Source organism: Stenella coeruleoalba (genome assembly GCF_951394435.1).
Source record: "Stenella coeruleoalba genome assembly, chromosome: 1".
In the NCBI taxonomy this organism is placed as follows: Eukaryota; Metazoa; Chordata; class Mammalia; order Artiodactyla; family Delphinidae; genus Stenella; species Stenella coeruleoalba.
Window position 1 is genome coordinate 2,096,693 of NC_137169.1, and position 27,102 is coordinate 2,123,794.

The following is a 27,102-nucleotide window of genomic DNA, read 5'->3' on the forward strand; positions in this document are numbered from 1 at the left end:
GAAGAAGGAGCCCTGTGGGCTTGGAGCGTGACGGGGCCGGTCCTCAGGCCCGGCTCCTTGCCCCCTAACGGGACCTCAGTCTTGACCATCATTTTAAGGCCGCTGCATTCCAGGGGATGGTTTCTCCTAGTTTGGTGGAGAAACTGGTCTTGCCACAGAAGCTCTGCCTGGACGGCTCGGGGAACCCGGATGCCTGACCCTTCAGATCCACTTCCAAACATCTGTAACGATGACGCTGAGAAACCAAACGGCTCATGAGGAGTGAGGGGACCAGGCAGGTAGAAAGGGACCACGGAGCCTGTCCTCAGGGGACAAAGGACAGAGAGGTTTCTGAAGGTGCACTAAGCAATATGCCAAGAAAACCCAAATAGAGCGGAGAAAGCAAGGAGCCGGCCCAGCCCTGGGAGCGGGGGGACACTCGCGCGACCAGCTCCGGCAAGGCCAGTCCCGAATAGAGCGGAGAAAGCAAGCGAGGAGCCGACCCGGCCCTGGGAGCGGGGAGACACTCGCGGGACCAGCTCCGGCAAGGCCAGTCCCGAATAGAGCGGAGAAAGCAAGCGAGGAGCCGACCCGGCCCTGGGAGCGGGGAGACACTCGCGGGACCAGCTCCGGCAAGGCCAGTCCCGAAGGCTCGGAAGGCTGGGTTTGCTTCATCCTTTGTTTGGAATCCACAGATACTATTTCATAGAGCAGTTTTAGGTTTACAGAAAAATCGAGCAGAGAGTACAGAGTTCCTTGTGCTCCCATCTCCCCAACACACATGACCTTCTCTATCACTAACATCCTTCGTTCGTGTCTACGTTTATTACAATAAACGGACAAGTACCGAGACGTCGTTATTCGCTGAAGCCCGCGGTTTACACGAGGACCACCCTCGCTGTCCTGCGGGCGCATCCACCTTGACAGCATCGTACGGGGGACTTTCACCGCCCTAGACGGCCCTCTGCTCCACCTGCTATGCCCCTCCCCCAGCTCCTGGCACCCACCACCTTTGTGCGACCGCCATGGTTTTGCCTTTTCCAGAATGTCATGAGTTGGAATCATACAGCGTGTAGCATTTTCAGACGGGCTTCCTTCACTTAGGAACATGCTTTTAAGGCCGCGGAGCTGCTCACATGGTTTTCCTAGAGGAAAGCTCTCCAGGTTCGGGGGTTCCAAGAGAGGCTGGGCCCTGTCAACCCCCTCCCCATCTGTGGTTTCCAGGGCAACCATGGAAACCAAGAGTGGGTCACCTAGAAATAGTCAGACAGGCCTCACCCACTCTGGATTTCCAGGGTCACCAGGTGGTCCCCTCCGGGAGAAGGTCACAGGGGCAGGCCGAGGGTGGGGTGGTGGGCTCAGGTCACCCACTGCTGGGCTCTCCCTCCCCCAGGCCTCTCCTGTACCAGAGCCCACACTTTCTCAGAGTCCAGAGGCTCTGCAGGGCAGGAGTCAGCTCTTAGCCCCTCAGTACCCTCAGGGCCAGGCACAGAGGTGGCCCAGGGTCAGGTGATGCTGTGAGGACTCACAGAGCGCTTGTCTCAAGCAGGCGGGGGCAGGCAGAGAAGACCCCACAGGCAGGAGAGACAGCTTTCAGAATAGGAGGCCGCACGTCCCGCCACTGGCTCCGTGGAGAAAGAAGGGGATTCAGCCTTCAGGAGCTTTGCGGAACGAGTGAAGGGAGGGGGCGCAAGGGCTAAGCGGGGACTCCCACTGCCAGTCCAGCCAGGCCCCCCCGAGGCCCAAGAGGGGTTGAGGGGCGGGCATCAAGGGAGATCAGGCAAAGTTGGTGATGGGGGCCGTGAACGTTCCCAAGCAGGACCCCAGCAGGCAGTCAGCATGAAGTTATTATTAAAGGCACTGAAGGGAGCGGAGTGGCCCAGGCAGGACCAGAAGGGCTCCATCACCTTCTGCCCTCCGCCCAAGACCCAGTGCCTGACTTCGGACTGTTTCTCTGTTTACTCTGAAAGTTATCGGGTTTGGTCTGTTTATACAAATCAGCCTCCAAAAATGTGGGAATGGGGCTTTTTTTTCCATTTGTTTCCCAGAAAACAAGACAAAATGTAAAAGGCCCAGAAGGGAGCCAAGAACATTCCTTGGTTCCCCAAATGTCCAGGTCTCCACTCCCCCCTCCGAGGCTGAGTTCCTGGGACGTTTCACGCTTTGGCGGAGAGACAGGCCTGCAGCCGGGCGCCCGCCTCTGCTTCTGAGCTGCCCCCACGGCAGGGGTGAGGCTCGGGAAGGTCTGGTGTGGCCGAGCCAAGCGCTCTCTCAGCTCGGCTCCTCTGCGTGTGTGCATGTGTGCGTGTGCAGGAGCGTGTGCGTGCCTGCACGTGGTGCGTGTCTCTCTCTCTGTACCAAGAACTCTGATTCCTGAGCTCACGAGGGGTCCCCCAGAGTCACTCTAATTCCATGCACAGTCGAGGCCCACACAGTGCAATCCTGACCATGGATGGCCTCAATACTGGGCGCCACCCTCTGCTCTGGACGACAGGGTGTGATGCCCTCTCTTTGCCTCTTTCTCTGTTTCTAAGCCAAGATCAGGAAGAACTGGGAGGGGGAGGGGGGAGAGGGGGAGGGGGGAGGGAGGGGAGGGGGAGGGGGAGGGGGAGGGGTGGGAACTAGCTCTTCTCCATTATTTCCTGAAGCAGAGCTCAGAACCCTACCAGGCATGGGGCTGGGCCTCGGTGGGAGCCCAGTCACCCTGGGGTGAGAGTGAAACCAGGGCACTGGACACTCTTAAGCCTCTGGCCAGCCAAGCACCTGCCCCGCTGGGAGCCCCTCCGCCAGACCTGCCCCTGCCCAGGACACGAGGCTGGCCCCTGATCGGGGAGCTGGCCCCTCCCAGGCCTCACCCTCAGGTGGGCAGCTCGCTCTCCCCAAGAGCTCCGGGGGCTTGACCGGGAAAGCTCTCCATAGAGGCGTCCCTGCAGGCCCCGGTGTTGAGCCCCACACTTGGTGCCAACAGGATCCCAGAACTATGGCCTCAGACAGACAGACAGACTAATGGACTTGGGTAAGCACAGAGGAGCACAGAGCCACCCCATAGGGTGGCTGCCCCACCCCAGCTCGGGCCAGATCAGCCTCCATGTCCCCACTTCCTGGCCCCATCACTCCTCTGGCGGTTGGACTCCCTACTCCCCCTGGACTGAAAGTCCCTGAGATCAGGCCACGTCTGCGCAGCAGCCACGGCGTGGCCAGCCCCCAGCTGTGCCTGGCGCACGGTAAAGGTCAGCAAATAAATTCTGGAAGAATGCTTGCTGAAATAAGGAACATTCGACAGTGATGATTACTTCATTTGAAATCTGGATTTGAGTGTAAGTTCTATGTTTTCTGCAAAGAGCCCTCCTCCAGCCTGCAGGCAGCCCCGAAGAGGAGAAACGAGGCCGACACTCCCAGCGTTTGAATCCGAGAGGCCCGAGCGAGCTGGCAAGTCCAGCCTCATTCCAACACATGGGGGCACAGACCAGAGGGAGGCTGGTGCAGCCACCCCGAGCAACCAGAGGCCCGGGCCCCGTGGTGCTTACACTTCTGAGAAGGGACGGCTGTGGCCTCATGCAGGCACCCACCCAGATAGCCACCACTCCCCAGGCCAGAGGGCACCTCCCTGCCACACCTGCCCCCTGGCACAGAGGCCTAAACAGAAGCCCCACATTCCTGCCGGCTGCCCCCGCCCTGGTCTTCCTGGTTTCAGGAACCCCCGCTACCCACCGCAGCTCCTGGACCAGACCCTCTTTCCCTCACTCGGAGCCTCCCCTCGCCTGGACCCACAGGCAGCCTCCTCTCCCCCGCACTGGCTCGCTCTCTCTGCCCTGGCCTGGCGTCACCCCGGCCACCAGTCTGGCCCTGGCACGAACCACCACGGCTGCCTGGCTTCCAGCCTCGGCACTCGGGAGCCTGCTTCCCAGTCCCAGCTTAAAGTTCCTGGCATCCTGACGTGAGTGAACGCTCCACAGACGTGCAGTAAGCAAGGTCACTGAATAACCCCCGAGCCGTGCCCCACCAGAGCCTTGGTGGTGGGCCGCCGGCCTCGCTGGCCCCCGGGCTTGCCCCTCGGGGCTCCCCCTGCTGGATGCGACCCCACCTGGACCCGCCCCAGGTCTTCACACTGTGTCCGCTGCAGCTACTGAGGTCCTCAGAGGCCACGCCGCCCCCATCACTTTCTCTCCCCTCCTCTCGATGTCCATCCCCATGGCCACCACTCCTGAACCCGTTCTCTTTACTTCCTGTCATCTCCCCACTAGGATGCGGGCCTCTGGCAGGCAGCCGACTCCCTGGCACGGGGCCTGGACACACGGGGTTCACTGATGTGCAGGCAGATGAATGCGTGAACAAGTGAGTGAATGAACACAGGCAGTGCACACAGGCCGCCCCTTCCCTATTCATGCCCCCAGATCCCTCGCGGGGGTCTCACCCTCCCTTTCCCACTTGTGTCCCTCAGGCCTCGGCAGCCGTCACAGGTGACATCGGACATCCCCGGCGGGGCTGGCGAAGGGAGTGGAGGAGGAAATGCGTGAAGCTGGCCCTCTGTCCCCAGCGGCGCCCACACTGTTGACCGCAGATCCCAGGCAGCCCTCTGCCCCTGTGCTGGCCTCTTGCTGCCACCAGGGGGCGCCGGTGCCCCGCCCTGAGCGCTCAGGAGGGGAGGGCAGGAGCCCCTGCCAGGAGAGGTCTGGTGTCCCACCCGCCCCATGGCTGTTCTCTCCGCATCTCCCTGCAGCCCTCCGAGGCTCTGGGAGGGCAGGCAGGGCTGGGAGCCCCTGGGGGCGGGGCCCGGGCTAAGAGGCTGCGGGTGGGGCCCACCACTGGGGGAGGAGAGGCTCCCGGGCCCCACGTTCCCTGCTGGCCTCTGGGACTCCAACCCCTCCAGGGGCTCCAAGAGCCAGGACCATCCTCAGAAGCCAGCACCAGCTGGGGCCAAGGCCAGTGGCCAGCACAGAGAAGGGAAGGAGACACACAGCCTGGTCCTGTGTGCACGACGTCTGCCTCTCACGGGGTGAAGCCTGGGTGGACACCACTCAGTGCACAGGGCCAGCTGCCGCCCTCCCATCCCACTGGGCCTGTGCCCCTGGCACGTGGGTAGCAGGTTCCTGGCCAGAGTCAGACCTCACTCACCCACCTTGGGGCCTCCACTACCTTCCAGGCCCTTGGGGGAGCTGTCTGCCCCAGCAGGTCCTGAGGAAGAGAACAGGGTGTCAGCAGGTGTGCGGTGGGCCTGGCCACGGATCCCCATGTCATTTATTCATCCATCCGCCCAAGCATCCATCCACCCACCCATCCATCCACCCATCCACCCATCAACCATCCACCCATCCATCCATCCTCCATCCATCCATCCATCCAACCATCCACCCATCCATCCACCCATCCACCCATCCATCCATCCATCCATCCACCCATCCATCCATCCTCCATCCACCCATCCATCCATCCTCCATCCTCCATCCATCCATCCTCCATCCTCCATCCATCCATCCACCCATCCATCCATCCTCCATCCACCCACTCATCCACCCATCCATTCATCCACCCATCCAAACATTGTGGAGGGCCCAGGAGGGACTGCTTGCCCTCACAGAGCACACATGGAGGCGACCTGGGCAGATGCAGCCCCTCTCTAGGCCACACTTCAGTCTGTAAAACGAAGGGCTTGGACCAGACAATTTCCGTCAGCTGTTTCTGACCCTGGAGCCTGGGTTCTCAGGTTGGGGCAGCCTCCCGGCAGAAGCAGCATCCCACAGCATCAGGGAAACCAAGTCCCCACTCACCTGGGGAGATGCCCTTGATCAGAAGAGCGGGGCCGGGCAGCTGTCTGAGGCATGGGGCCCAGGTGTCTGTCCCCTCCCGGAGCCCTGGCCTTGGCAATGGGCAGGAGTCGGGCCCCTCCGTACCTGCCACCAGGAGCTGGGTGGGATGACTTGGTCTCTGAGCTGCAGCCCCACCCTTGCCCTCCCCGTGTCCCCATCTGGCTGCGGCTCTGAAATGAGGATGAGCGGGTACCCATGCCGCCCCCCTCCCCAGTGCCGTCCATCTGCCCTCCACCCACCCCCACCGGGAGTGCAGGTGTGTCTGCGGCCTCCCAGGGTCAGGGGAGGTGGACAACCTCCAGGCACTCCAACAGTGCCAGGCTCCCAGGACACAGGGCACACTGCCCAGGACCCTCCCAGCACGGTCCCTAGAGGCTCCCAGATGGACACAGCGTCCAGGAAAGAGCCCTCCTGCCTCCTGGGCGTGAGGGCAGCGCTTGGCCACACGATGGCTAGCATCTCCCAGCCCTCCCAGCACAGCCCTCTTAGTACCTGGGGCGTCATCACGCCCAGCCCCTGGCCACAGGGACAGAGGGACACAGTCACAACCACTCACCCCACCCACCAAGCCCCAGGTCTCATCCTGAAGCCACATGCACCGCTCTCAGAGACCCCGCAGCCCACCCAGGAAGGCCGGGGCAGGGGGAGAGTGATGGGCTGGGGTCTATCCTGAAGGCCCGAGGCACTCAGGGCTCTTCCTGACGGCTCTGTGTTTGTGGATCCAACAGGTAGATCCCGGGGCTGACTGAGCCAAGGTAGCGTGTCCTCTGGCCTCGAGTTGCAGGAAGAGCCAGAAACCCTGACACCTTCCCCCTCACATGGGAATCCAGACGACACAGCCAACACTGTGTGCGCTCCGGGAGACCGGAGGGCCGGGGGGCTGTGAGCAGAGCGGCTGCCCGGCTCAGCCCTGCACCCAGCCCCGCAGAGGCAGGACGGGCGGGAGGACGGCCCCCCAGAAACCTCAGCACCCCCATCGGCAAAGCAGGGCAGGGAGCTGGTCAAGCTGGAGTTTTCCCAGGACAGTGTGAGCGCCCCCGAGCCCACGTGCACCCGGGCCCCCCCAGTCCCGGAGCTCTCGCAGGGGTTCTGGAGGGCAGGGACCATGCACACAGCCCCATCCGGGGACAGGCGGTGTGAGCCCAGGAAGCCCGGCCGCCCTCCCAGCAGGGGTGTGAGAGGAAGGCCCTGGCATGGGCTGGGTGCCTGCACTGGGCGCTGAGCGCCATGTGGGTACTGGCCACCTTGTCTGTGCCACCGTGTCCCCAGGAACCTCCCCCCTCTGTGGCCCCTATCCCCTGGGGGCACCCAGAGAGGCCCACCAAGGGGGAGAGCAGCTGGACCACCCCGGGAGGCAGTGGTCTGTCCTGGATCCAGCCCAGAGCCGCCCTGAACCTACCTGTGCCCAGCCTGCCCTGCCCTCAGCCTGGAGGACAGCCCTTGGGAGGGGCCGACCCAGCGGCGTGGGCTGGGGCTGGATGGGCCACAGCAGGGGCCCCCTCCCTGACCCCTCAGCCCACGCAGTGACAGACGCCCTCGGGAGGCATCAGCTCCCAGACCTGCGGCCCTGACCTCCAGGAGAGCAGATCCAAGGCCGGGGACACCGGAGCCAGAGTCCCCAGGGATGGCAGAAAGGCCCAGTGGACTCGAGGGTCCCCCCGAGGCCCAGCCAGCCTCGGCAGAGCCGTCTGCCCTCGCAGAGCCCAAGCCACACTAGGCAGCGTCAGGCTGCCCAGGGAGCTGGGAGGAGTGCAGGGCGCCCCTTCTGTCTGAGCCCAGGCTGGGGAGGGGGGCGGGCTCCACAGGCAGGAATCCGTGCTCCACACAGAGGTGCCCGCTGTCCAAGAACATTTCGAACTGACCCGTGGAACCAAACTGTCCGGGTTTCTCTGTCCCAAGTGTTCATGGGCCTGCACACGCCAATGTGCACTGTGGTTTCCTAGGGAGGATTGAGGGGTCCCCAGGTTGGGGTGGCCACAACCCCTGGGAAGAGCACGGATGCACACGAACATGTGGGACACCTGGGCTCGGTCCTGCTCCGGGAACTGGCCTGCACCCCGCTCTGGCCTCAAGGCCGGCCCTGTGGAGCCTCGATGCACGGCAGGAGAGGCCTCTGACCCCCGGGGAGCTGCTGGAGGGCTGACCCGCAGGCTCATCTTGCCCTGACCCTGAATGGTGGGGTGACCCGCCCCCGCTCTGCGGGTCCCCAGCAGAACAGATGGCTGCGACACTGGCTGGGGGCAGCTCCCCCTGAGCCAGCACCGGCCAGAGAGCAGTTCCGCAGGCTGTCAGCACCCCCGGCCCACCGCCTCCTCCTCCCCTGGCGGTAACTGCCCGTAGTCAGCTGGCCTGGCTCCGCGCATTCTGCTGTCCAGGCCGCCATCCGACCGGGGCACAGAGGCCAGGCCCTGCTCTGGGATGCCGGGAGCCGCCAGGACCCGAGGGCAGGTTCTGGGACGCCGACTCCAGCTCCCTCGCTCGCAGACCCCTCACGAATCACCCTGCCTGGACAGAGGCAGGCACAGCCCCAGGAACTGAAAGTGGGCAATCGGGGCCTTTCCTGGGATTTGCCCCCAAGCAGCGACAGCTCTGGCGGCAGGCACAGCGGGCAGAGCGGACACAGGGCTGAGATGCCTGTCTAGGAGCCCAGGAAGAGCCGGGGCTCTAGGCTCTCCAGGGCCCGCTGCCCCAGGCCCCCTCCACAAAGTCTCAGGGCACTGCCGGGCTGGGGGACAGGGACGTGGCCACCTGAGCCCAGGGGCAGGATCAGCCCTAGAAACGGCTCCTGAGCGCAGACGGCTGCAGGCAGGAATTCTCCAGGAATTCAGACTCAGGGCTCCTCTCCGCAGCTGCTACGTTTCATTGACTCATTTAGGCGCCAGGGCCCTGGGGTAAGAGGTGAGCGCCAGCCACGGAGACTCCGCCGTGCGGGAAGCGGCAGACTCCTGGGGTGGTGAGAAGGGGGCCCAACACAGTGGGGGTGGCGTCGGCAGTGGTCATGGACACCCCACGGGTCCTCAGAAGGCGGCCCCTTCGGCCCGAGCAGGACGGCGTGTCCACACGGGGCCGGAGGGCAGGCTCAGGCGGCTTCGTGCGCAAGTTCCCTTCCACACGCCATTCTTGGGGGCAGGGGCCCCGGGCCAGCCTGTGAGGACCTCTCCCCTGTACCCGGGCCGAGCCGCCCACATGCAGGGACCCGCACGTGCCGCACTCCCCTCCCCAGCGCCCTCCGCTGCCCTGTGTCCCGCTCCCGATGCCCCACTACGCAGGCCTGTGGGCACTCGGGGGGCAGGCACTTGTCTCATCGAGCCCCCCCTTCACCGGGCCGGGCTCGCCTGCTCCCCTCCCCTGCAGAGAAAGGCGAGAGGCCTCCTAGCAGAGCAGGGTCTCAGGGCCAGCAGCACTGCCCCGACACAGAAAGTGTCAGGCCGCCCACCGCAGCTGCCCAGGGGCTGGAAAATGGGGCACCGCAGCCCCTTTGCGAGTGGGCAGCTGCCTGGCTTCACCCACCCAGCGGGCTGCCAGGAAAAGGTCAGCCAGAGGGCCGGGCACTGGCCCCTCGGCCCCAAACACGCCCAGGGAACTTCCGCACCCCAACTCTTGTCAGTCCCAAGGCGGCGATGGTCCAGGGACCCACACGGGGCACGTGGGCCGCACAGATTCCCCAGACACCATCCAGGCTCGCCCACCCGAGCGGGGCCTCCACGTGCACCCCGCACTGCCCTGCTGGGTCCAAGAGGCCGTGTGCCAGCACTGAGCACATCACTGACCCCAGCAAATCAGAAGCTCATCTGCATAATGGGACACGCACCCAGCCCACCCCAGGGCACGCCCAGGACTGCCCTTGCAGCCCAGCGAAGGGCAATTCACCGGAAGAGTCTGGACCGGCTTCCGGGGGTGTGGACAGGGCACCAGGGCCAAGGCAGGGAAGGGCAGAGGGCAGATTCACAGGGTCCTTTCAGGAAACCACCCAGGAGGATGGGCGGGACTCCAGCCTGGGGCAGCCCTGGGGAGGGGAGGCAGGGTGGCCTTGTCCTTCTCCGCAGACCCAGCCTCGATCCTGCCCGGAAGGCAGGCCCCTCGTGGGCAGGGGCACTGGAGCGGCCTATTCACCAAAAACCCAGCCGGGAGGCATGGGGGCAGGTGGGGCGAGCTCACAGACCCCCAGGCCCGGAGGGTCTGCCTCTTGGTGGATCCTGCTGTAATTATGTCATTAGAAGGCCAGCCCGTCTCAGAAGCCAGCCCTGGGAGAAGCCCATTGTGCACAGCACAGGCCTGGAGAACACAGTCATCTTGAAAGACAGAGACGCCTTTGTGGGTGGTGGGGTCTGGGGGACAAACCTGGTAATTAAACGATTCACGGAGCGAACATGAATGCCCTTCCCAGAGTCGCCGCTTTGTAAGGGCTGGGATTCTGTGTGCGGGCAGCCCCCGGGCTGTCCTGGAGCAGGAGGTCTGCAGACCCGCTGCCCTGAAGGGACGCGGACCACCAACTACAGGGCAGCAGGCCATACCTGTCCCAGCCGACTGTCACGGCCAGCAGGGCCAGAGCAGAGGGCAGGGTCAAAGACACCCACCATCTCCATTCAACCCAGCAGGCCCTCCCCACCCCCGGCCAGAGACGGCCCCCACCCCAGGCAGCAGAAGACACCAGTGCCAGCTCCTGCAGGGCGTGGGGCTTGCTGGAGATTTCGGGAACTGTCCTCAAAGGAGGGGTTTAGGGCTTCCCTGGTGGCACAGTGGTTGAGAGTCCGCCTGCCGATGCAGGGGACACGGGTTCGTGCCCCGGTCCAGGAAGATCCCACATGCCGCGGAGCGGCTGGGCCCGTGAGCTATGGTCGCTGAGCCTGCGCGTCCGGAGCCTGTGCTCCGCAACGGGAGAGGCCACAGCAGTGAGAGGCCCGTGTACGGCAAAAATAAAAAAAAAAAAAAAAAAAGGAGGAGTTTAGTGCAGCTAAATCGGGCGTGTGTGGAGAAGCCAAAGGCCACACTGTCCGCCAGGGCAGGGGCAGCAGGGCAGAGCAGAGCACAGTGGAGGAAGAGGCCTGGTCGGGCGGGGCAGCTCTGCGCACCCCTCAGGGAGAGGAGAGCCAGGTCCCAGCCTGGTCGTGGCCAGTAGCCAAGAGCAGCCCTCGGTGGTGTCTGGACCTCGGGCCAGGGGTCAGATTCCCACCCTCCGACACAGTGGGCAGCACTGAAGGGCCGCCTGGGAGGGCTGCTTCCTCTCCATTAATCAATTATCCCAGTTTAGAAACAAAGTCACCCTTGAGCCAAGGCCAGGAGCGCTGGACCCGCCGGGGCCTGCTTCCCGCCCGCACGCCCTCAGGGGCGGCCGCCTGCTCCCGCTGCCTCCTGGCAGAGCCCAGGGGCCCCCACAGCCCCGCAGCCCTGCCTGCCCACTCCCCGGACCCCACCGACTGATGCCCTGCTCCGGTGGGGAAAGAGGCTCCTTCAGAGGGACAGGCCTGGGCGTGGAGGCTCCAGGCAGGACCACTGAGGTCCCTCCCCGCAGAGTAGGGTGGGGCTGGAGGGGCAGGCCCACAGGCTCCCCGGTCATTCCAACCAGCTCAGAGGGGGACGCTAAGTCTCCTCAGATTCCAGGCTGAACCTTCCCTGCCGTCCATCCCCACCAGACCCTCTGGGCCAAACTGACTCACTCCCTCCACTCTGCTCCTCTGCCCCCACCTTTCTCCCACCTGGAAAAGCCCACCCTGCCCCACCTGCACCTCTCTAAGCCTTCCTCAGCCCACAGGCTCTCCTCCAGGAAGCCCTCCGGACCACCCGGCCCTCTCCTGGGCGTCAGCAGTGACGCCCTGAGAGCTGTGTGGACCCGGGAGTGAGTCCCAGAACTGCCTGAGGTGGGCCCAACCCGTCCATTTTATAGGTGAGGAAACTGAGGTCCAGAGGGTACCAGGGCCAAAGCTTCTTAGATCAAGAAGTACCTAAGGTGACTGGGCCTCAGACCTCAGAGTCTGCCCTCGTTCCCCGAGGTCAGCAGAGACCAGGTCATGAGGAATGACCAGTGTCCACTGTGTCACCATTTATGATACAGAAGGAAGTTAAGACGTAGTATGTTCTGAAGCAGACGCTTTTCTTGCCTGTTTTCCTGTAAGATGCCAGGGCAGCCGGCCGTGGGAAGCGCTCGTCCCTGGCAGATCTTGGAGGGGCGGGGGGCGGGGGGAGGCCTCTGCCGTCTCTCACTCCGGGCAGGAGCCCACCAAGGGTCAGGGGCTGCCCGAAGGTGCCGGCCCGCAGGGTAGGGAGGCCGGCGGTCCTAGAGGGCATGCCGACCACAGGCCACCCCAAGGGAGAGGCCGCGTGGGTGCTACCCCCCACGGGAGCTCGGGGACACTGTGCGTGCGGGGACCCCAGGAACATGGGGCCATCCTCCCCCACCCGTCATCCCTCACATCTCTCAGCGGGCCGGGCCTCTGGGGAGCGAAGGTCGCCACCACCCCCCAGGGCACCCCGAGCCTCACCTGCACTGACACCTGTGACCTGCACAAACGTCCCTCATACTTTATCCCCACAAAACAGCGCGGGGAGTGGGGTCCGGCACGTTACCCTGAGGCCCACAGGCGTGTCAGATGACACGATGCCCGCCCTGGACGGACAGCCGCCCTGGACAGACTGCACCGAGGCCTTGTGCTGGGCCCCGCCCTCCCCGCCCCCCCAGGCCCCAGCAGCACAGGCTCCCTTTGTGCTCCTGTATCTCCTACAGAAAGCCTTGGGGGGGGAAGGGGGGCGGCAGGCAGAGGTGGGGGGGCGGCAGGCAGAGGTGGGCAGGCAGAGGTGGGGGGCGGCAGGCAGAGGTGGGGGGGCGGCAGGCAGAGGTGGGGGGGCGGCAGGCAGAGGTGGGGGGGCGGCAGGCAGAGGTGGGCAGGCAGAGGTGGGGGGCGGCAGGCAGAGGTGGGGGGGCGGCAGGCAGAGGTGGGGGGGCGGCAGGCAGAGGTGGGGGGGCGGCAGGCCCAAGCTAAGAGGGAGGCGGCACCAGGCGGGGGAGGGGCTCTTCCTGAGCACTCCCCTCCCCCTTTGCTCTCCACCGTCAACCCAGCAGAGTCCCCTTCTCCCTCCCCCACTCTTTTGTTCAAATGAAAGAATTTGGGGGAACCAGAAAAAATACGGCTTTTATTTTCAAAACTGGTATCAGTTATAAATGGGGGGTGAGTTACATATGCCCAGCTGTGCCAGGTCTCAGGTCTGGCGGCCCCAAACCCAGCGTGGAGGGACCGGAAGGGAACAGGGGCGGCCTCTGCAGGGGGCATAGTCCTCACACCAGCTCTGCACACCCAGCCCCGCACACCCAGCCCTGCACACCCAGCCCCACACACCTAGCCCCGCACACCAGCCCTGCACACCCAGCCCTGCACACCAGCCCTGCACACCCAACCCTGCACGCCCAGCCCTGCACACCCAGCCCCGCACACCCAGCCCCGCACACCCAGCCCTGCACACCAGCCCTGCACACCCAACCCTGCACACCAGCCCTGCACACCCAACCCTGCACACCCAGCCCTGCACACCCAGCCCCGTACACCAGCCCTGCACACCCAGCCCCGCACACCCAGCTCTGCACACCCAACCCCGCACACCCAGCTCTGCACACCCAGCTCTGCACACCCAGCCCCGTACACCAGCTCTGCACACCCAGCCCCGCACACCCAGCTCTGCACACCCAGCTCTGCACACCCAGCCCCGTACACCAGCTCTGCACACCCAGCCCTGCACACCCAGCCCCGCACACCCAGCCCCGCACACCCAGCCCCGCACACCAGCCCTTGAACACCAGGCCTTTCTTCCAGGAGGTGGTGCCCTAGGAGGAGGCCCAGGGGCCACCCTCCAGCTTTGTCTACTGCTCCCTGAAGGCCACATCTGCCACCCAACTGGCCATTCCTGGAAGCCCCCGACCCTGGAGGGCCACGGACTGGTCATGAGCCCAGTCCCCCCCCAGTACAGATGCTCCTGCCTGGGAGGTGGGCAGGGTGGGGACCCGGGGATCCACCCCTCTCTCCTCCAAAGCAGATCTCAACCGTGCTCCACCCCCAACAAGGCCTGGCACTGCGCCCAGAGACGGCATGGCCGGAAGGTTCCAGGTGCTCACTGGGCCAGACTGTGCTTCCAGCCCCAGCTCTGCTGAGCAGTCAGCAGCTTCCGGGCCTCCCTGACCCTAGATTCCTCTTCCACGAAGCGGAAGAAGTGAGGATTCGGGGGGCCACGCAGGCAGAGCCCAGTAAGGGCCAGGCGGGTGTGCCCGCCCGAGAGGCCGTTCCCACAGTGACCGTGGGGAGCAGGGCTGCTTTGGAGGCAAAGCCAAGCCTACAGCCCAGGCCCCAAGAGGCTGGCAAGACTGCGGCTCCCACCCGGCCCGCCCCCTCCCCGCAGCACCGAGGGTGGGTCTCCAAGCCCAGCAGCTGTCCCAGGCGCCCATCCAGCTGGGTGCAGAGTGCCCCGCTGGGTGCCCAGCCCTCCCCACTGCGCCCCTGCCAGCCCGTGTACCCTGTGGTGCCCAGGAGGCCGAGGGTCAGGGTCTCACGGGAGGGGCGCTGCTCAGTACAAAGGGAGCGCCCATCAGTTATGCTCCAAGCTGGGCGCCCGGAAGAGCGCCAGGCGGAGTGGGGGCTGGTGGCCACAGGAAGCAGGGCGGAAGGCGAGGGGCTAGAGAAAGACTGGCCCTAGTGGGGGTCCCGGCTGCTTCCCGAGGGCGAGACCAGGGACAGGCCACACTGCAGAGTCACATCCTCGTGCTGCTGCCCATCAGGCCACAACCCAGTCCCAGAAACATCCCCAAAGGCAGCTGGAGGCCAGGACGTCCCTCCCACCCCGACCCCGCACAGTCCAGCATCTCCCCACAGCCATCTGCGGCCATCATGAAAGACCCCGAGAAGAGGCGGAGCGTGGCAGCTGCGCCCCTGCATCCCAGCCTGGACCCCAGTCTGCGATGGTGTGGGGTGGGGTCACCTCTGTGCAGCCCACAGAGGGGCTCGGGATCTAAAACCACGAGGAGGCCTGACTGAGGATGGAGCCTGGATGGTACAGGGCACAGGGCAGGGACCCCCGACCCCCAGCACCTGGAGGTGACAGCAGTCCTCACTCCGTGGCCCGGGCAGCAGCCCCCGCCCCCGGCCGCCCAGAGCCCAGGAAGCACAGAGCCTTCCGGCTCGCAGAGGGCATGCGATGAGCGGTCAGAGCCGCCAGAGCCTTCTCGACAAAGGTCAGCACCCCTGGGTACCAGCGCCCGGCTCAGAACTGTGCGACCCAGCACCTCCCCAGGACCCCTGCCTTCAGCCACGCTTTGGGGGGGACACACTTGTGCATGCACAGGGAACGGCAAGGGCGCAGGGGTCCCCTCTGCAAACGGGGGCCTCGATTCCCCACGATTTCCTGGTTTCCCTCCTGTTGTTTACTGGGCATCCAGAGCCTTGAAGAGCGCGTCGCAGGATGTACACCCCGTGTCCCCCTGGAAGAGGCCCCCAGCTGCTCACCAGAAGCAAGTTCAAAGCACCGGAAACATCTCAATGACGGCCGTGGCTCTATGCCCTGTTCCGGCAGGAGCTGCGAGCTACACGGTCAGCAAAGAAATTCTGGACAAAGCAGAAAACCACCGGGGATACTCACGCCTTCCCCTCACGCCACAAAGCCAGGAGGAATGTCTGCAGGGGTTCTCTGGGGGACTTTTCGGGCATTCGTCTGCACCACCCCCACCAGCACCTGCTTTAAGCCCATCTACACCCGCAGCGCCCCCCCGGCTGGATCCTCAGCGTGTCAGGCTCCCGTCTGCAGAGGTGTGACGTTTACTCAATCGGTCCCCTCGGGTAGGACACGAGAGCCTCCGGCGGGGCACGGGTGCAGCTCAGGGGCCCCTGGGACGTGCTGCTTCCCTGCCAGCCCAGGGACGCCGGCCCATCCCTGCCCGCAGAGTGCGCGATCGGACAGGGAGCGCTCGGAGATGGCAGGGTGCAGAGGCATCCCGTGAGACAGGGTTACCTCCTCCCCCCACCCCCGCCCGGCCCGCCCACGCGGACCGCCAGGGCCTCGGTGCCTGCAGGGGACACCATGCCACTCACCGTGCTGACAGCGGGGACCGTGGAAGCCGCGGGGACAGTGGCACAGCTGGGCCGAGTCAGGCACGCACTGGCCGCCGTTAAAGCAGAGGCCGGGGCTGCACTGGGCTGTGGAGGGAGGGAGAAAACGCGTGAGGAGGGGCAGGAGCTTGGGGGCACCCCCAGCCCACCGCCAGGACACAAGATCCCCGGAGACGCCTCCCCCCTGTAAGTCTCCCCACGAGGTGAGGCCTCAAGGCCTGGACAGTACCTGGACCCTCAAGGGACAGGAAAGCACCGCCCCCGGAGAGGGGGCCCCAGGAGGGTGGGTCACACACGGCCCACCAGGGCTGGAGCCCCACCGCCACCCCAGGGTCTGGGTTCAGTGAAGCCCCCCTGGAAGGGGCAAAAACCCCACTCCCTTCAATGGGACATGAAGGAGCTCCAGGGCATTTTCTGGGGGAGGTCGGGGGACGAGGGTGGAGAGTAGAGGGTGCAGGGGAACAGCCCACAGCTAAAGTGGGCTGAAAGCTTGGCCAAGGCCCCCTCCCCACAAGACCGCAACGGTGGAAATGATCAGACTGGTCCCACCCTCAAGGAAGGACAGTACCAGCCCAGGTCCCCTGAGAGGGGAGGGAGGGAGGGTCAGGGCTGCGAGCGGCTGGCCTCCCCACCTTCTCCAGAGGAGACTCCCTGCTCCCAGACCCTCTCCCCACACCCCACCCCCAGCGGGGCCCAACGAGGCACCCCGAACCCACTGCCTGCGGTGCCCTAGGGCTACTGAGCCCCCTCCGGCTCCAGGCCACAGTGTGGAGGAGGCCACAGCCGGCCCAGGAGGCAGGGGCCCTGGATGGGAAGGGCAGGTGCAGTCCCAGCCCCATCACAGCAGGGACCCCGACCCACGCCGGACCGGGTACCCCTGGGGGGGCTTCAGCACCAATTTTCTCGGCCCTGCAGCCATGACCCCTACACCTACACAGGGCGGGCAAGGCCAGGGCAGGTGGGCTCTGCCCCCATCCCCGTGACCCCAACAGCCGGGCCCTGAGTCCAAGGGCTTCAGGGGTGCTTGCTGGGTGAGTGGACACTCTGGACAGTGGCCTGGACGCCCGCCAGGCACCCCAGAGCCCGGAGTAACCCAAGGGTTCAGCAAGCTTCTGTATCGCTGGCAGCATTCCTGCCAGGAGCAGGGAGAAAAGCTGGATGGTGGAAGAGCCCAAGGGGAGGGATGCCGGCCAGGCACACGGGTCCAAGCAGCCCCTTAGACGAGGCACCGCCCCGATGAGGAAACCAGGGCTCAGAGACACACAGCACATGGCCCAGGGTCACACAGCCGCTGAGGAGGGACCAGGCCCAGGGCTTTCTGACTTAGAGTCAGGAGGACCCTGCCGGGGGAGACATGAGGCGTCTTTGCAGGGAGCTTCTTCCTCCTCTTCTGTCCCATAACCAGGCTGCTGTCCCAGCCTTGGAAGGATCCCTCCTCTCGGGCCACCCTGCCGGGGTCCCAGCTGGCACTCACTCACACCTGAAAAACTCCCTGAGGATGTTTCTGAAATGCAGTGGGAGTGGGGGGCTGGGGGACAAAGCGGGTGCTGCAGGGGAGCCAAGAGGAAACGCACAGTGACCCTGGAACCCGCACAGGTAATTCCGGGCCGGGGCCAACCTGGGCTGTGCACCAGTGTCCCCAGTGCTGAGGGCCTGAAACCTGTTGACTTGTGCAGTTTTGTGGAGGAAGAGAAGCCAGCTGTTTCCTTTCCACGTCGTAAAGAGGTCTGCACCATCCTGAAGACCTTCAGCCCCAAACCACTGCAACGGCCCATGCCTCCGGGGGGAATCAGACGCCCAGGCTGGCGCCCACCCCGGGACTCTGCCCCCCAGCAGCCTCTGCAGGCCCCACCAGGTCCACGCCCAGCCTGGCAGTCCCCGCGGACAGCACCCTGCCTGCGTCCACCTCCGTGGTCAGTTCAGAGCTCAGGGGGAGGTACCAACCCACTGCCTGATCCCATGCCCCTTCCCCAACTTGGTACATGGTGTCACATGCACAGAGAGGCTCAGGCCAGAAACCCGGGAGCCGTCCTCACACTCGGCCCGCGTCCAATCCAAAGCCAGCCCATCGCTTCTACCTCCCACGCCCCTCGAGCTCACCCTTCTCTCCGCTTCAAGGCTGGACAAAACCGCCACCAGCGTCCCTGCGCACGCTGCACTCACCCGCTCACCCGCGTCCTTTCTCTACGCTGCAGCCACTGGGATCCTTCACAACAGGAAGCAGATCACGGGCGCCTGGTTGAGAGCCCTTCCCTTCTGTGGCTTTCCATCGAGCTGGCACAGAGCCCCCCAGCCACCCGTCACACCCGAGCGGCTGTCCACCTGGACAAGTCGTCACTTCCTCAGGGAGCCATTCCAAGCCCCCAGCCGAATCAGCGCTCACAGCGCCCTGTGGTTTCCCACCGCAGCACCTCTGAGTGTAGCGAGCCCTTAACAGGGGCGACAGCTGAGCTCCCGCCCCAGGCCTGGGCTCCCTAGGGGCAGGCAGCTACCGCACCTCCAACACCATCACGTTCCTTGGAGCCACCGACATGCCCACACTTAGAAGGGGCTCCACAGACTTTGTTGAATGAATGAGTAAAGAGATAATTAAATGTCAGGCCAAGTGGGACGTGAGACAGTCACTCGTCAGGAAGCCTTTGGGGCGAAAGGCAGGCACTCAGGACGCAAGAGGGATGCCCAGGGCAGCGCATCCTTAGATGGAAAAAAGAAAAGGTTTCACACCAAAGATGCACAAAGCTATGCCCCAAACCAAGAACGGGCACTCCCTGCGGTCCCAAGGCTCGTGCGACACGGGAAAGATGGGGTTACCGTGGCAGGAAGCCTGAGACCAGTGGCACGGGGTGGCACTGGGCACACACGCCTCATGGCAGGACGGGCAGCCAGGGCACAGGGACGACGCCTCACTGCAGAGCACCCGTGGGTCCAGCCCTGTGTGACCCCTCCCCCAGGCAAGCCAGCCACCCCTCCCGCTGTCACTCAAGTCACCTGAGGGACAAGCGCCCCCCAAAAGACCCCACCGCAGCTGAGGAAGGGCCACAGGCGACAGGCACGGGACAGCCAAAACCTGGAAATGCAGCTCAGGGGCAGCAGACCGTGGCTTCCTGTGAGGACGTTTGTTTTCCTCGAAGAGCAACAGGAGGGGCCGTGTGTGAGAAAAGAGTTGGCAGGTAGGAAAACAGACCCAGCGGGACGCATGGAAATGCAAAACATGAAAACTCCACGTACAGATGTTAAATGAAGGTTAGATGCTTTGAAAACGGTTTACAGATTGCTAAGTAACAGACGTGTTTTATACTTAACATCAGCTACATTTTTAATGAATTTTATGAGAGCCTACTGTATGCCGGGGGGACAGCAGGGGGCTGGTTTGGGGACCCACCCTCGTGGCCCTTGGCTGGGACTGAACCCACAGGACCCTCAGGGGCCCTGGAAGGAACCGTCAGAACCCACGAGTGTGAGAAATCCAAGAAGAGGTAGAGGCAAGCCCGGGGGTGGGCACGGTGCCCACAAGGTGTGTGGCTGCCAGGCGGCCACGCCCTCCGAGGCTACGGGACGCTCTCGCCCTCCCCAGACCCCGCTGGTTCCCGCCGCCCAGAAGCCTTCGCAGGGCAAGGCAGCTCAGGCTCTGCAGATCCGTGTTCAAGTCCCAGCCCTCATACTTATCAGTGGTTGGAAATTTGGGCTAAACTCCCCTATACACGTCAAACGCAATACTCTCACGGACCCTTCACGCACTCAGAGTGTTGCCTCCACACTGTCTCCTGGAGCTGAAGACACCCACAGTCCCCCAGCAGCCCACGTCCCGGGACCACGATCTCCTCACGCTATAGACCGGGAGCCAAGGTGCGGGCACGTCGGCCAGGCCTTCGCCTTGGGGTGAAGCTAGGTGCACGTGCCCACATTCCTAGAACCAGAGGCTGGGAGGGCCCTTAGGGGTGTCTAGTCCCGAGGGTGCTCCTGGCCGGGCCTGGGTGCGGGACGGCAGGCTTAGGCAGCACAGCCCCCAGAGCGAGGACACCATGTCCAGGCATCGCCAGCGGCATCCTGATGCCAGCCACTTCCCCTCACGGCGAAAGGCAGGAGACACCTGTGCCTGGCCGGACCCTGATCAAGCCCACCGGCCGTGGCGGCTGCAGCCGCGCTGTCCCAGGACGGGCTGGCCATGGAAATAGGACTCGACTGCTCTCCAAGGGCTCAGCAAGTTCAGCCCCTGGACCACTTCCCTGGACCTGGGCTCCTTCTCTCCACCCGCCAAGGGGCTAGTGGAAAGCTGAGTGAACCACAGGCGGGAGAGGGTGACCCAGGCGGACACCTTTGTCCAGCCTGCCAGGCCACACACCCACCCACAGGCTGCGAACACACACCGAGGTCACCGAATGTGTTTCTGGGAGCCAGCCTGCAAGCGAGTGCCCTCTGCGCCCCCAGGCACCTCCGCCCAAGCCGCCCAGAGACCCCCGCAGGGCAGGCTGACTCAGCTCAAGGTCACGGGGACACAGGGGCGGTTCCCTCCCTATCGCCCAGGCTGCAGGGCAGCGTTTCCTAAGCCTCGTCCAAGTCGCTGATAAGAGCTGCCGGTGCACGGGCGGGCGTGGGTGCCCAGCTCAAGCTGACAGTGGCTAAGGAAGGGAGGCCACTTCCCTGGGAGCCCAGGGGACAGAGCAGGCCCTGAGCCCTCCCGTCCCCTCCCTCTCACCCTGTTCCTGCCGGCCTTCCACCCAGCGCTGGCCGAGGGCTAGGGACCCGGATCACACGCCCCACTCCAACCACCCCTGCTGGGACCCCTGCAGCAGGGAGGGAGGCACCTCAGCTCCATGCTGGACACTCAGACTCCTAGTGCTTCAGGAAAGGCCAAGCCCTCCAGGCCGGCTGCCCGGTGCCCTGTGCCTGCACCAGCACCCACCACACGGGGGGCCCAGGAGACAGGCGGGCAGACCCGGCTCCCAGAGCCCCTGCATGGCGGCAAGTCCGGGCACAGGCGAGCCACACCGGCTTCGGGAGACCACGTCCCGTCAACAGGAGAAGTGCGAGGCTGAGGGGCCACGGACCCTGAGGACTGCGGAAGCCCGCTGCCCGCCCCAGGCCCATCCTGGGCTGCAAAGCCCCTGGAGAGCAGACCTGGACAGGGCGGCATCCTTCCTTGCCCCCATCACGTCCACTTCCCGAAGGCAGTCGGCGGGGGGTGGGCGCTGTGCACCCAGAACCTTCCAGAAGGGCTGGACCTGGCCCCTGCTCCGCCTGGCGCTCGGACCATTCTGGGCTCCGGGTGACGGGGGCACCTCCACGCCTCACTGCCCGTGCTCCCCACCGCGTCGTGGCCCCAGTGAGAGCACGTGCGTGGGCGTCTGTGCACCCATGGGAGTGGGAGCTCGTGCACACGTGTGAGCGATCGTGCACACGTGAGTGTACACGTAGGTGTGCACTCACGAGCATGTGTGTACACGCGTGTGAGTGAACGCACGTGAGTAGGTCACATACCTGTGAGTAAATCCAGCCACACGTGTGTGCATGCATGTGTGTGTGAGGCTGTGTGTGGTGAGCCCCTCTGGGTGTGAGTGGGTGCGTAATCGTGTGCTGGGCACAGGGCCGGGCCAGTCTGGATGTGACGCACGATTTGGAGAGACCTGGGGTGTGCAGGACACAGCAGGACAACATGCCCTCCCCCGGCAACCTGGGGGACATTCACGTCCACGCCGAGGACAGGAGAGCCAGGATGCCAGCTCTGCAAATTCCCACGCTGGGCGCAGGACTGCCGTGTGGCATTCAGAACGGAAAAGGAAAAGTGAAGGGCAGAGGCCAGCAAGCCGAGGGCGGCCCTCCCCGGGGGCCCACGGCCGCCTTCCTGCAGCTCCTTCCCCGCAGGCCCCGACCGGCCAGGCCCAGCGCCGCAGGACCGCATAGGAGGTGGGAGGGAAGGGAGGCCTGCCTGGCGGTCCAACGGTGGGACGCAGGGGCGCCGAGCCCAGGCCTCACCCTGGGGCCCTGACTGTAGGCACTGGCACCCAGATGCAGGGCTGCATCCAGGGGTCTGGGCTCCCGGCATGGGGACCACGGCTTCAGCCCTTCCCCGTTCCTGTGGCCTGGAACCTTCCCTTCCCTCTGCGGTGGGGCTCTTCCTTGGGCACGAGCAAGGCCCACCACTCACATCACACAGGCCACCAACGCCCTGGACAGAGAGGCCTCCCAGACCCCACCTAAGCCAGCACCACCTCGGTCAGCCCCTTCCCACCTCACTTTTCTCTGTAGCTTCCCCACTCACCGGCATGTAATCTGTCCCTCCCTCCCTCCCTCCCTCCCTTCCTTCCTTTCTCCCCCTCTGTTCCATGAGAACAGGGCAGGTACCAGCCTCTGCTCAGGCCCCTCCCATGCCCAAGTGCAGCGCCCGGCGCCCCGTCGGCCCTCCACAGACGCTGGTCGAGTGGATCACCCACACACTTCCCAGTACGTGCTTTAGGGACACCGCTTTATTGTTTTGCCTTTTTGCTTCTTTTTCTTTCTTCCTTTTTTAAGAAAAAATGAGTTTGGAAAACACTACACAGTCTGTCAGAAGCCTGCAGCGGGGCTTCCCTGGTGGCGCAGTGGTTGAGAATCTGCCTGCCAATGCAGGGGACACGGGTTTGAGCCCTGGTCTGGGAGGATCCCACATGCCGCGGAGCAACTAGGCCTGTGAGGCACAACTACTGAGCCTGCGCGTCTGGAGCCTGTGCTCCGCAACAAGAGAGGCCGCGACAGCGAGAGGCCCGCGTACCGCGATGAAGCGTGGCCCCCGCTCGCCACAACTAGAGAAAGCCCTCGCACAGAAACGAAGACCCAACACAGCCAAAAATAAATTAATTAATTAATAAACTCCTACCCCCAACATCTTCTTTAAAAATATATATATACCCTCATTATCCAATCCCACTAACCAGATAAAGAAACCCCTCTCCATTTGCTTAAAACACTGTTAACTCCAAAAAAAAGAAAAAGAAAAAAAAAGAAGGCTGCAGCGCACACTGGTATATCAAAGCCTCTGAGAAGTCCTGCAAACACAGTACCTGCTTAACATGCTTCACACAGAGCTTCCCTTTCCCAGGGCTCTCTTCACACCCACGGAGCCGGTGCAGCCCCTGGCCCCTCCTCGGGCACTGCCTCTCCGACCTGTGGCCTCCTCCGATGGACTGAGCCCAGCCCACATGGAGAGAGTTCAAGCTGGAGCTACAGACAGTCTTCCCGGCACCCATTCCATCTCGGGCTCTGCGTGCTGGGTGTCTGGGGGGTTGAGCCGCTCCAGGCCAGGTACCTCATCTGTGCATTTGGGTCCCTGCTTCGATAAGGGGGAGCCCGGACCCAGGGTGACCACGGCTGAAACACTGGGAGCGTCCAGGCAAAATCTGCCCCGACTGGGACAGAGGTGGAATTCAGAGAGCCACTGGGCAGGAGGGCACCCCGACAGCAGGAGGCCCCCGGGCACACGTGCTCTGGGCCCACAGGTCCCGGGGGGGGCCCTGGTCACCAGGCACCCCGCCCAGCTGGCACGTCTTCTTTCCGGTCACCTCCCGGTCACACATGCTGCTAAGTGGGTCTCGGAGGAATCCCAACACCATTAGAAGCTTCCTGCGCAAACACCACGGGGGCCTGACGCTGTCCCGCACGCAGCCCAGTTTCCAGGTCACATCCCAGGGAGGCCATTTCACTGTGGCTGGCGGAGAGGGGTGGGGCCGGCAGGGGTCAGCGTCCCAGGGCCCTGCCCCCGCCTGCCTACCTCTCCGGGTCCCCTGGCTGCAGAGAGCCTGGACCGGGGGACAAGGGAAGGGGCTAGTCAGGCTGGCGAGGGGGAAGGTGGGGAAATGAGGAAAGGGGCAAACAGACAGAGAGAAAGAGGGAGGGCGGGAGCCTTGTGCCTCATCGCCATCCCCTCTGCTCGCCCTCAGGGGCTCGGAGGACCCTGACCCCGTCCGCCGGCCTGGCGCTTGTTTGCATGCAGCCAGGAGGGGACCAAAGGCAGCCACCCTGGACTCACACCTGACCCCCCCGAGGCAGGGCCTCCCAGGGACTGGGGGCTCCGGCACCTATTGGGACCCCAAGACCAGTGCCTGATGTGACCCTGCACCTGAGCCCAGTGCCCCCTGTGAGAGCCCCCAGTGCGAAGTGCACAAAGGGCTTGGAGCCAGGCTTCCGGAAGGCTCCAGCTCCACCCAGCTGGGAACTAGCCCTGAGGGGCTACAGGCAGAGTGACCCCAAGGGCTCAGCCACGATGTGGGGCGGCTGAGGAAGGGCCCCTGGCCGCCCACCTCTCCTTCCTCCTTCCCCTGCCTCCACTTCCTTTTCCTGGGCTCCAGCCGGCTCCCCTCACACCCCAGCGCCCATCTGGCTGGCCTGGTCTGCCCATCCTCACGCATCAGTGTCATTTCAGTGTCCTCCAGCAGCAGCCGGCCTCCTGGCAGACCTGAGCTCCCCATGGGCAGGTACTGACCCACCGGGTCCCGCTGAATCCCCAGCGCTCGGGGGCAGCGGAGCAAAGACCAAACGAATGAATGAGCGAAAAAATGAACGAATGAACCAATGAGCCGGGGCTGAGGGCAGGATCCTGGGCTCTTGCCCTGCCCCGTGTGAACCGCCACCTACCCTCACACGCTGGCCACCCAGACACTTGGGGGACAAGTGAGTGCCCCGAGAGGCCAGATCACAGGGCTTCCTAGATTGTTAAAAAAAAAACAGATAAAAGCCAGATACGTAAATAAGTAAATCCTGCCCTAAAAATGAGTTCTTAAAAACAACCAACCAAGAAAGCCAGGGCCTCAAGTTCAGGACACACGTGGGGACCCTGTCCCGCGTCTCCTGGACCCCCAGGGCCTGACTCAGCAGCCGAGATCCCCCCATTTCCCCACCGCCCCAGCCCTGCCCCCAGCCAGCCGCAAGGCCCAGGCTGCCCTGGGAGGGTCCCGGCCGAGAGCCCTCCCCACGGCTGAGAAACCCCAAAGGTCAGTCCTGGGCTGGTTCAGGACCCACTCGCCGAGCGGCGTGGCTGCATCCCCCCTCCTGCCGGCCGGCCAGTCCAGGGCAGAGCCAACTCGACCATTGCGGCCAGGGGCACAGGCAGAACCACAGGACAGGCCCACCAGGCTAGGGGTGAGACTGTCGTGGCCCCTGGCACTACGGACCTGACCCAATGCTTGCCTCCGTTCCTGAAAAGCCAGCACTTGGACCGTCTCCGCAGTGGGCCTCCTGGGGTCCGGACGGCTCTTGGCCCTCCCGCTCCCCTCACCCAACCTGGGATGGTCACTCCAAGACACAGGTGACCCCAAGGGTCACCAAACCCCAGTTCAGGGGTGCGCAGCAGACGATAATTGTGGGAAAACTGCCAGGCGAACCTGGACCTGCACCTGCCCCTCCCCCTGCCCAGGAAGCCAAGCCCAGAGGGTCCCCACCCCAGGCCAGACACGCGCAGGTGCCACGCCCCTCCCTGGGCGCGAGAGGCCACACTCTCCCTCACAAACCCGGGGGGACGCAGGCCTAGATCCCACCTCCTCTCCTCCACGGGTCATCGCTGTAGAGATGAGAGCCACAGAGAGAAAGGCCGCAGTCAGAGCTGGACACTCGCGCCCGGGGGCCGCTGGCCGGCGTCCACCCGGCCCCCCGCCTCCCTTCCTGGGGAGAATTCCTCATTTCCTCTCCTGGACAAACATGGCCACAGCTTTTCCTTTCCCGCTGGAGCTCACAAAGGGCATCTGTGGCCTCCGTCTATGGGCCCCCGGGGGCCGGAGAACAGGCGGGGACGTGACCCCTGAAGTCCGGTTCCCACCCCAGGCACAGAACGGCCCACCCGTGGTTAACCCGCTCCGTGGGGAACCATGACCCGCCACCCCTCACAGTGCAGCCCGGTCTCACCCTGTCCAGATGCCACGGCGCCGGTTCAGGGGAGGCCTGACCCCTGGGTGGGCAGACCTCTCCAGAGGAGGGACACGGCCTCTTCGCACCCAGTCAGCCTCCCCTGCTGGCCCACCTGTGCCCACACCCGCAGGCCGGGAGCCCTTCCCAAACACCCTACAGCTGGACTCCAAGCCACGCCCATTCCTTTTACGAAGCAGAGGCTTCACAGCCAGCCGCTAAGATCAGAACCCGATTCCAGCCCCTCTCGGTCCCCGTCCCCGAGTCTGCAGCAGAGGCTGCCCACGGTCATGTGCGGATGCTCAGGGGCTACCCCCCCCACCCCGCATCTGTCAGGACCTCCCTCTTTGAAGGAGGCAGCGGACGAGGAGGCTGAGGCCCAGGACGCTGGTGAGGGGGAAGGACGGACCCACAGCACGGGGCGTGGGCAGGCGGGGCGTGGGCAGGCGGGGGCGTGGGCAGGCGGGGGCGTGGGCAGGCGGGGCGTGGGGAGGCGGGGCAGGCGGGGCGAGGACAGGCGGGGCAGGCGGGACAGGCAGGACAGGGGCTCACGCTCCATAACGCCGACGCCACACCGAGCTCAGGGGCGTCTGAGCCCACTGGCGCCAACCCACGGCCCCGGAGCTATCCTCGGACCCCTCCCCGGTGCCGGGCACTTGGGCACCAGCAGACGGCCCCCCACCCTCCAGCTCGGCGCCCCCACCAGCCTCTCCTTCCGCGGCTCCGGCCAGCGTCGGGGCTGGAGGACTCACTGGGCCTTCTTCGTTATGTCACTCAAGCAGCCTCTGGCGAGCAGAGTGGCCGAGAGAGAGGCCCTGAGGTCTCCCACACCGCTCAGGAGCCGCATCCCGTTAGACTGGACGGGAGGCTGCGGCATCTGCGGCAGGAGGGGGGCGGGGCGGGGCTGCCGGGCACTCACAGGAGAGGCAGCCCTGGTCTCCGGGCTGCTGGTTCCACCCCGGGCAGCACCGCAACACGGTCTGGGCCTCCGTGGCGTACACCTGCCTGTAGCCCGTGTAGTAGACAGTTCTAGGAGAGAAGGGAAAAGGGGGGCGTTACCGTCGAGGGACCACGGCTAGAGGCACTTCTGCCCGATGCGTTCGGCTCTCACCGCCCCCAGTCCCCCAGACCGATTCTCCCACTGTCCCCATTTCACAGCCGAGCAGGTTAAGGCACGGAGGTGGGCGGAAGGTCTGCATCCCGCGGCCGCACCAGGTGAACGAGGGGCCACTGGGGGCAGCGGCGGGGAGGGGTGGACAGCTGTCCTGGAACCAGCAACAGGGCGACACGCCGCCCCTTCCCTCTCCACCCCCAGGGTGGTCCCGGCTCTGAGCCAGCCTCAGAACAGGCATCGTGCCCCACAC

At 64.7% G+C, this 27,102-nt stretch overlaps 1 protein-coding gene across 1 annotated transcript in view; it reads right to left on the reverse strand.

Moving 5' to 3' along the window:
* Positions 1-27,102, reverse strand: part of LOC307196274 (multiple epidermal growth factor-like domains protein 6) — a gene marked incomplete at its 3' end in the record, with an annotated part of 47,361 nt that overhangs the window by 9,342 nt on the left and 10,917 nt on the right. The window contains exons 3-4 of the mRNA XM_079941081.1: positions 26,658-26,767; positions 15,851-15,955 (exon numbers count right to left, since the gene is read on the reverse strand). Coding sequence (XP_079797207.1) covers positions 15,851-15,955; positions 26,658-26,767 — 215 coding nt within the window. The remainder of the gene's footprint in view (positions 1-15,850; positions 15,956-26,657; positions 26,768-27,102) is intronic.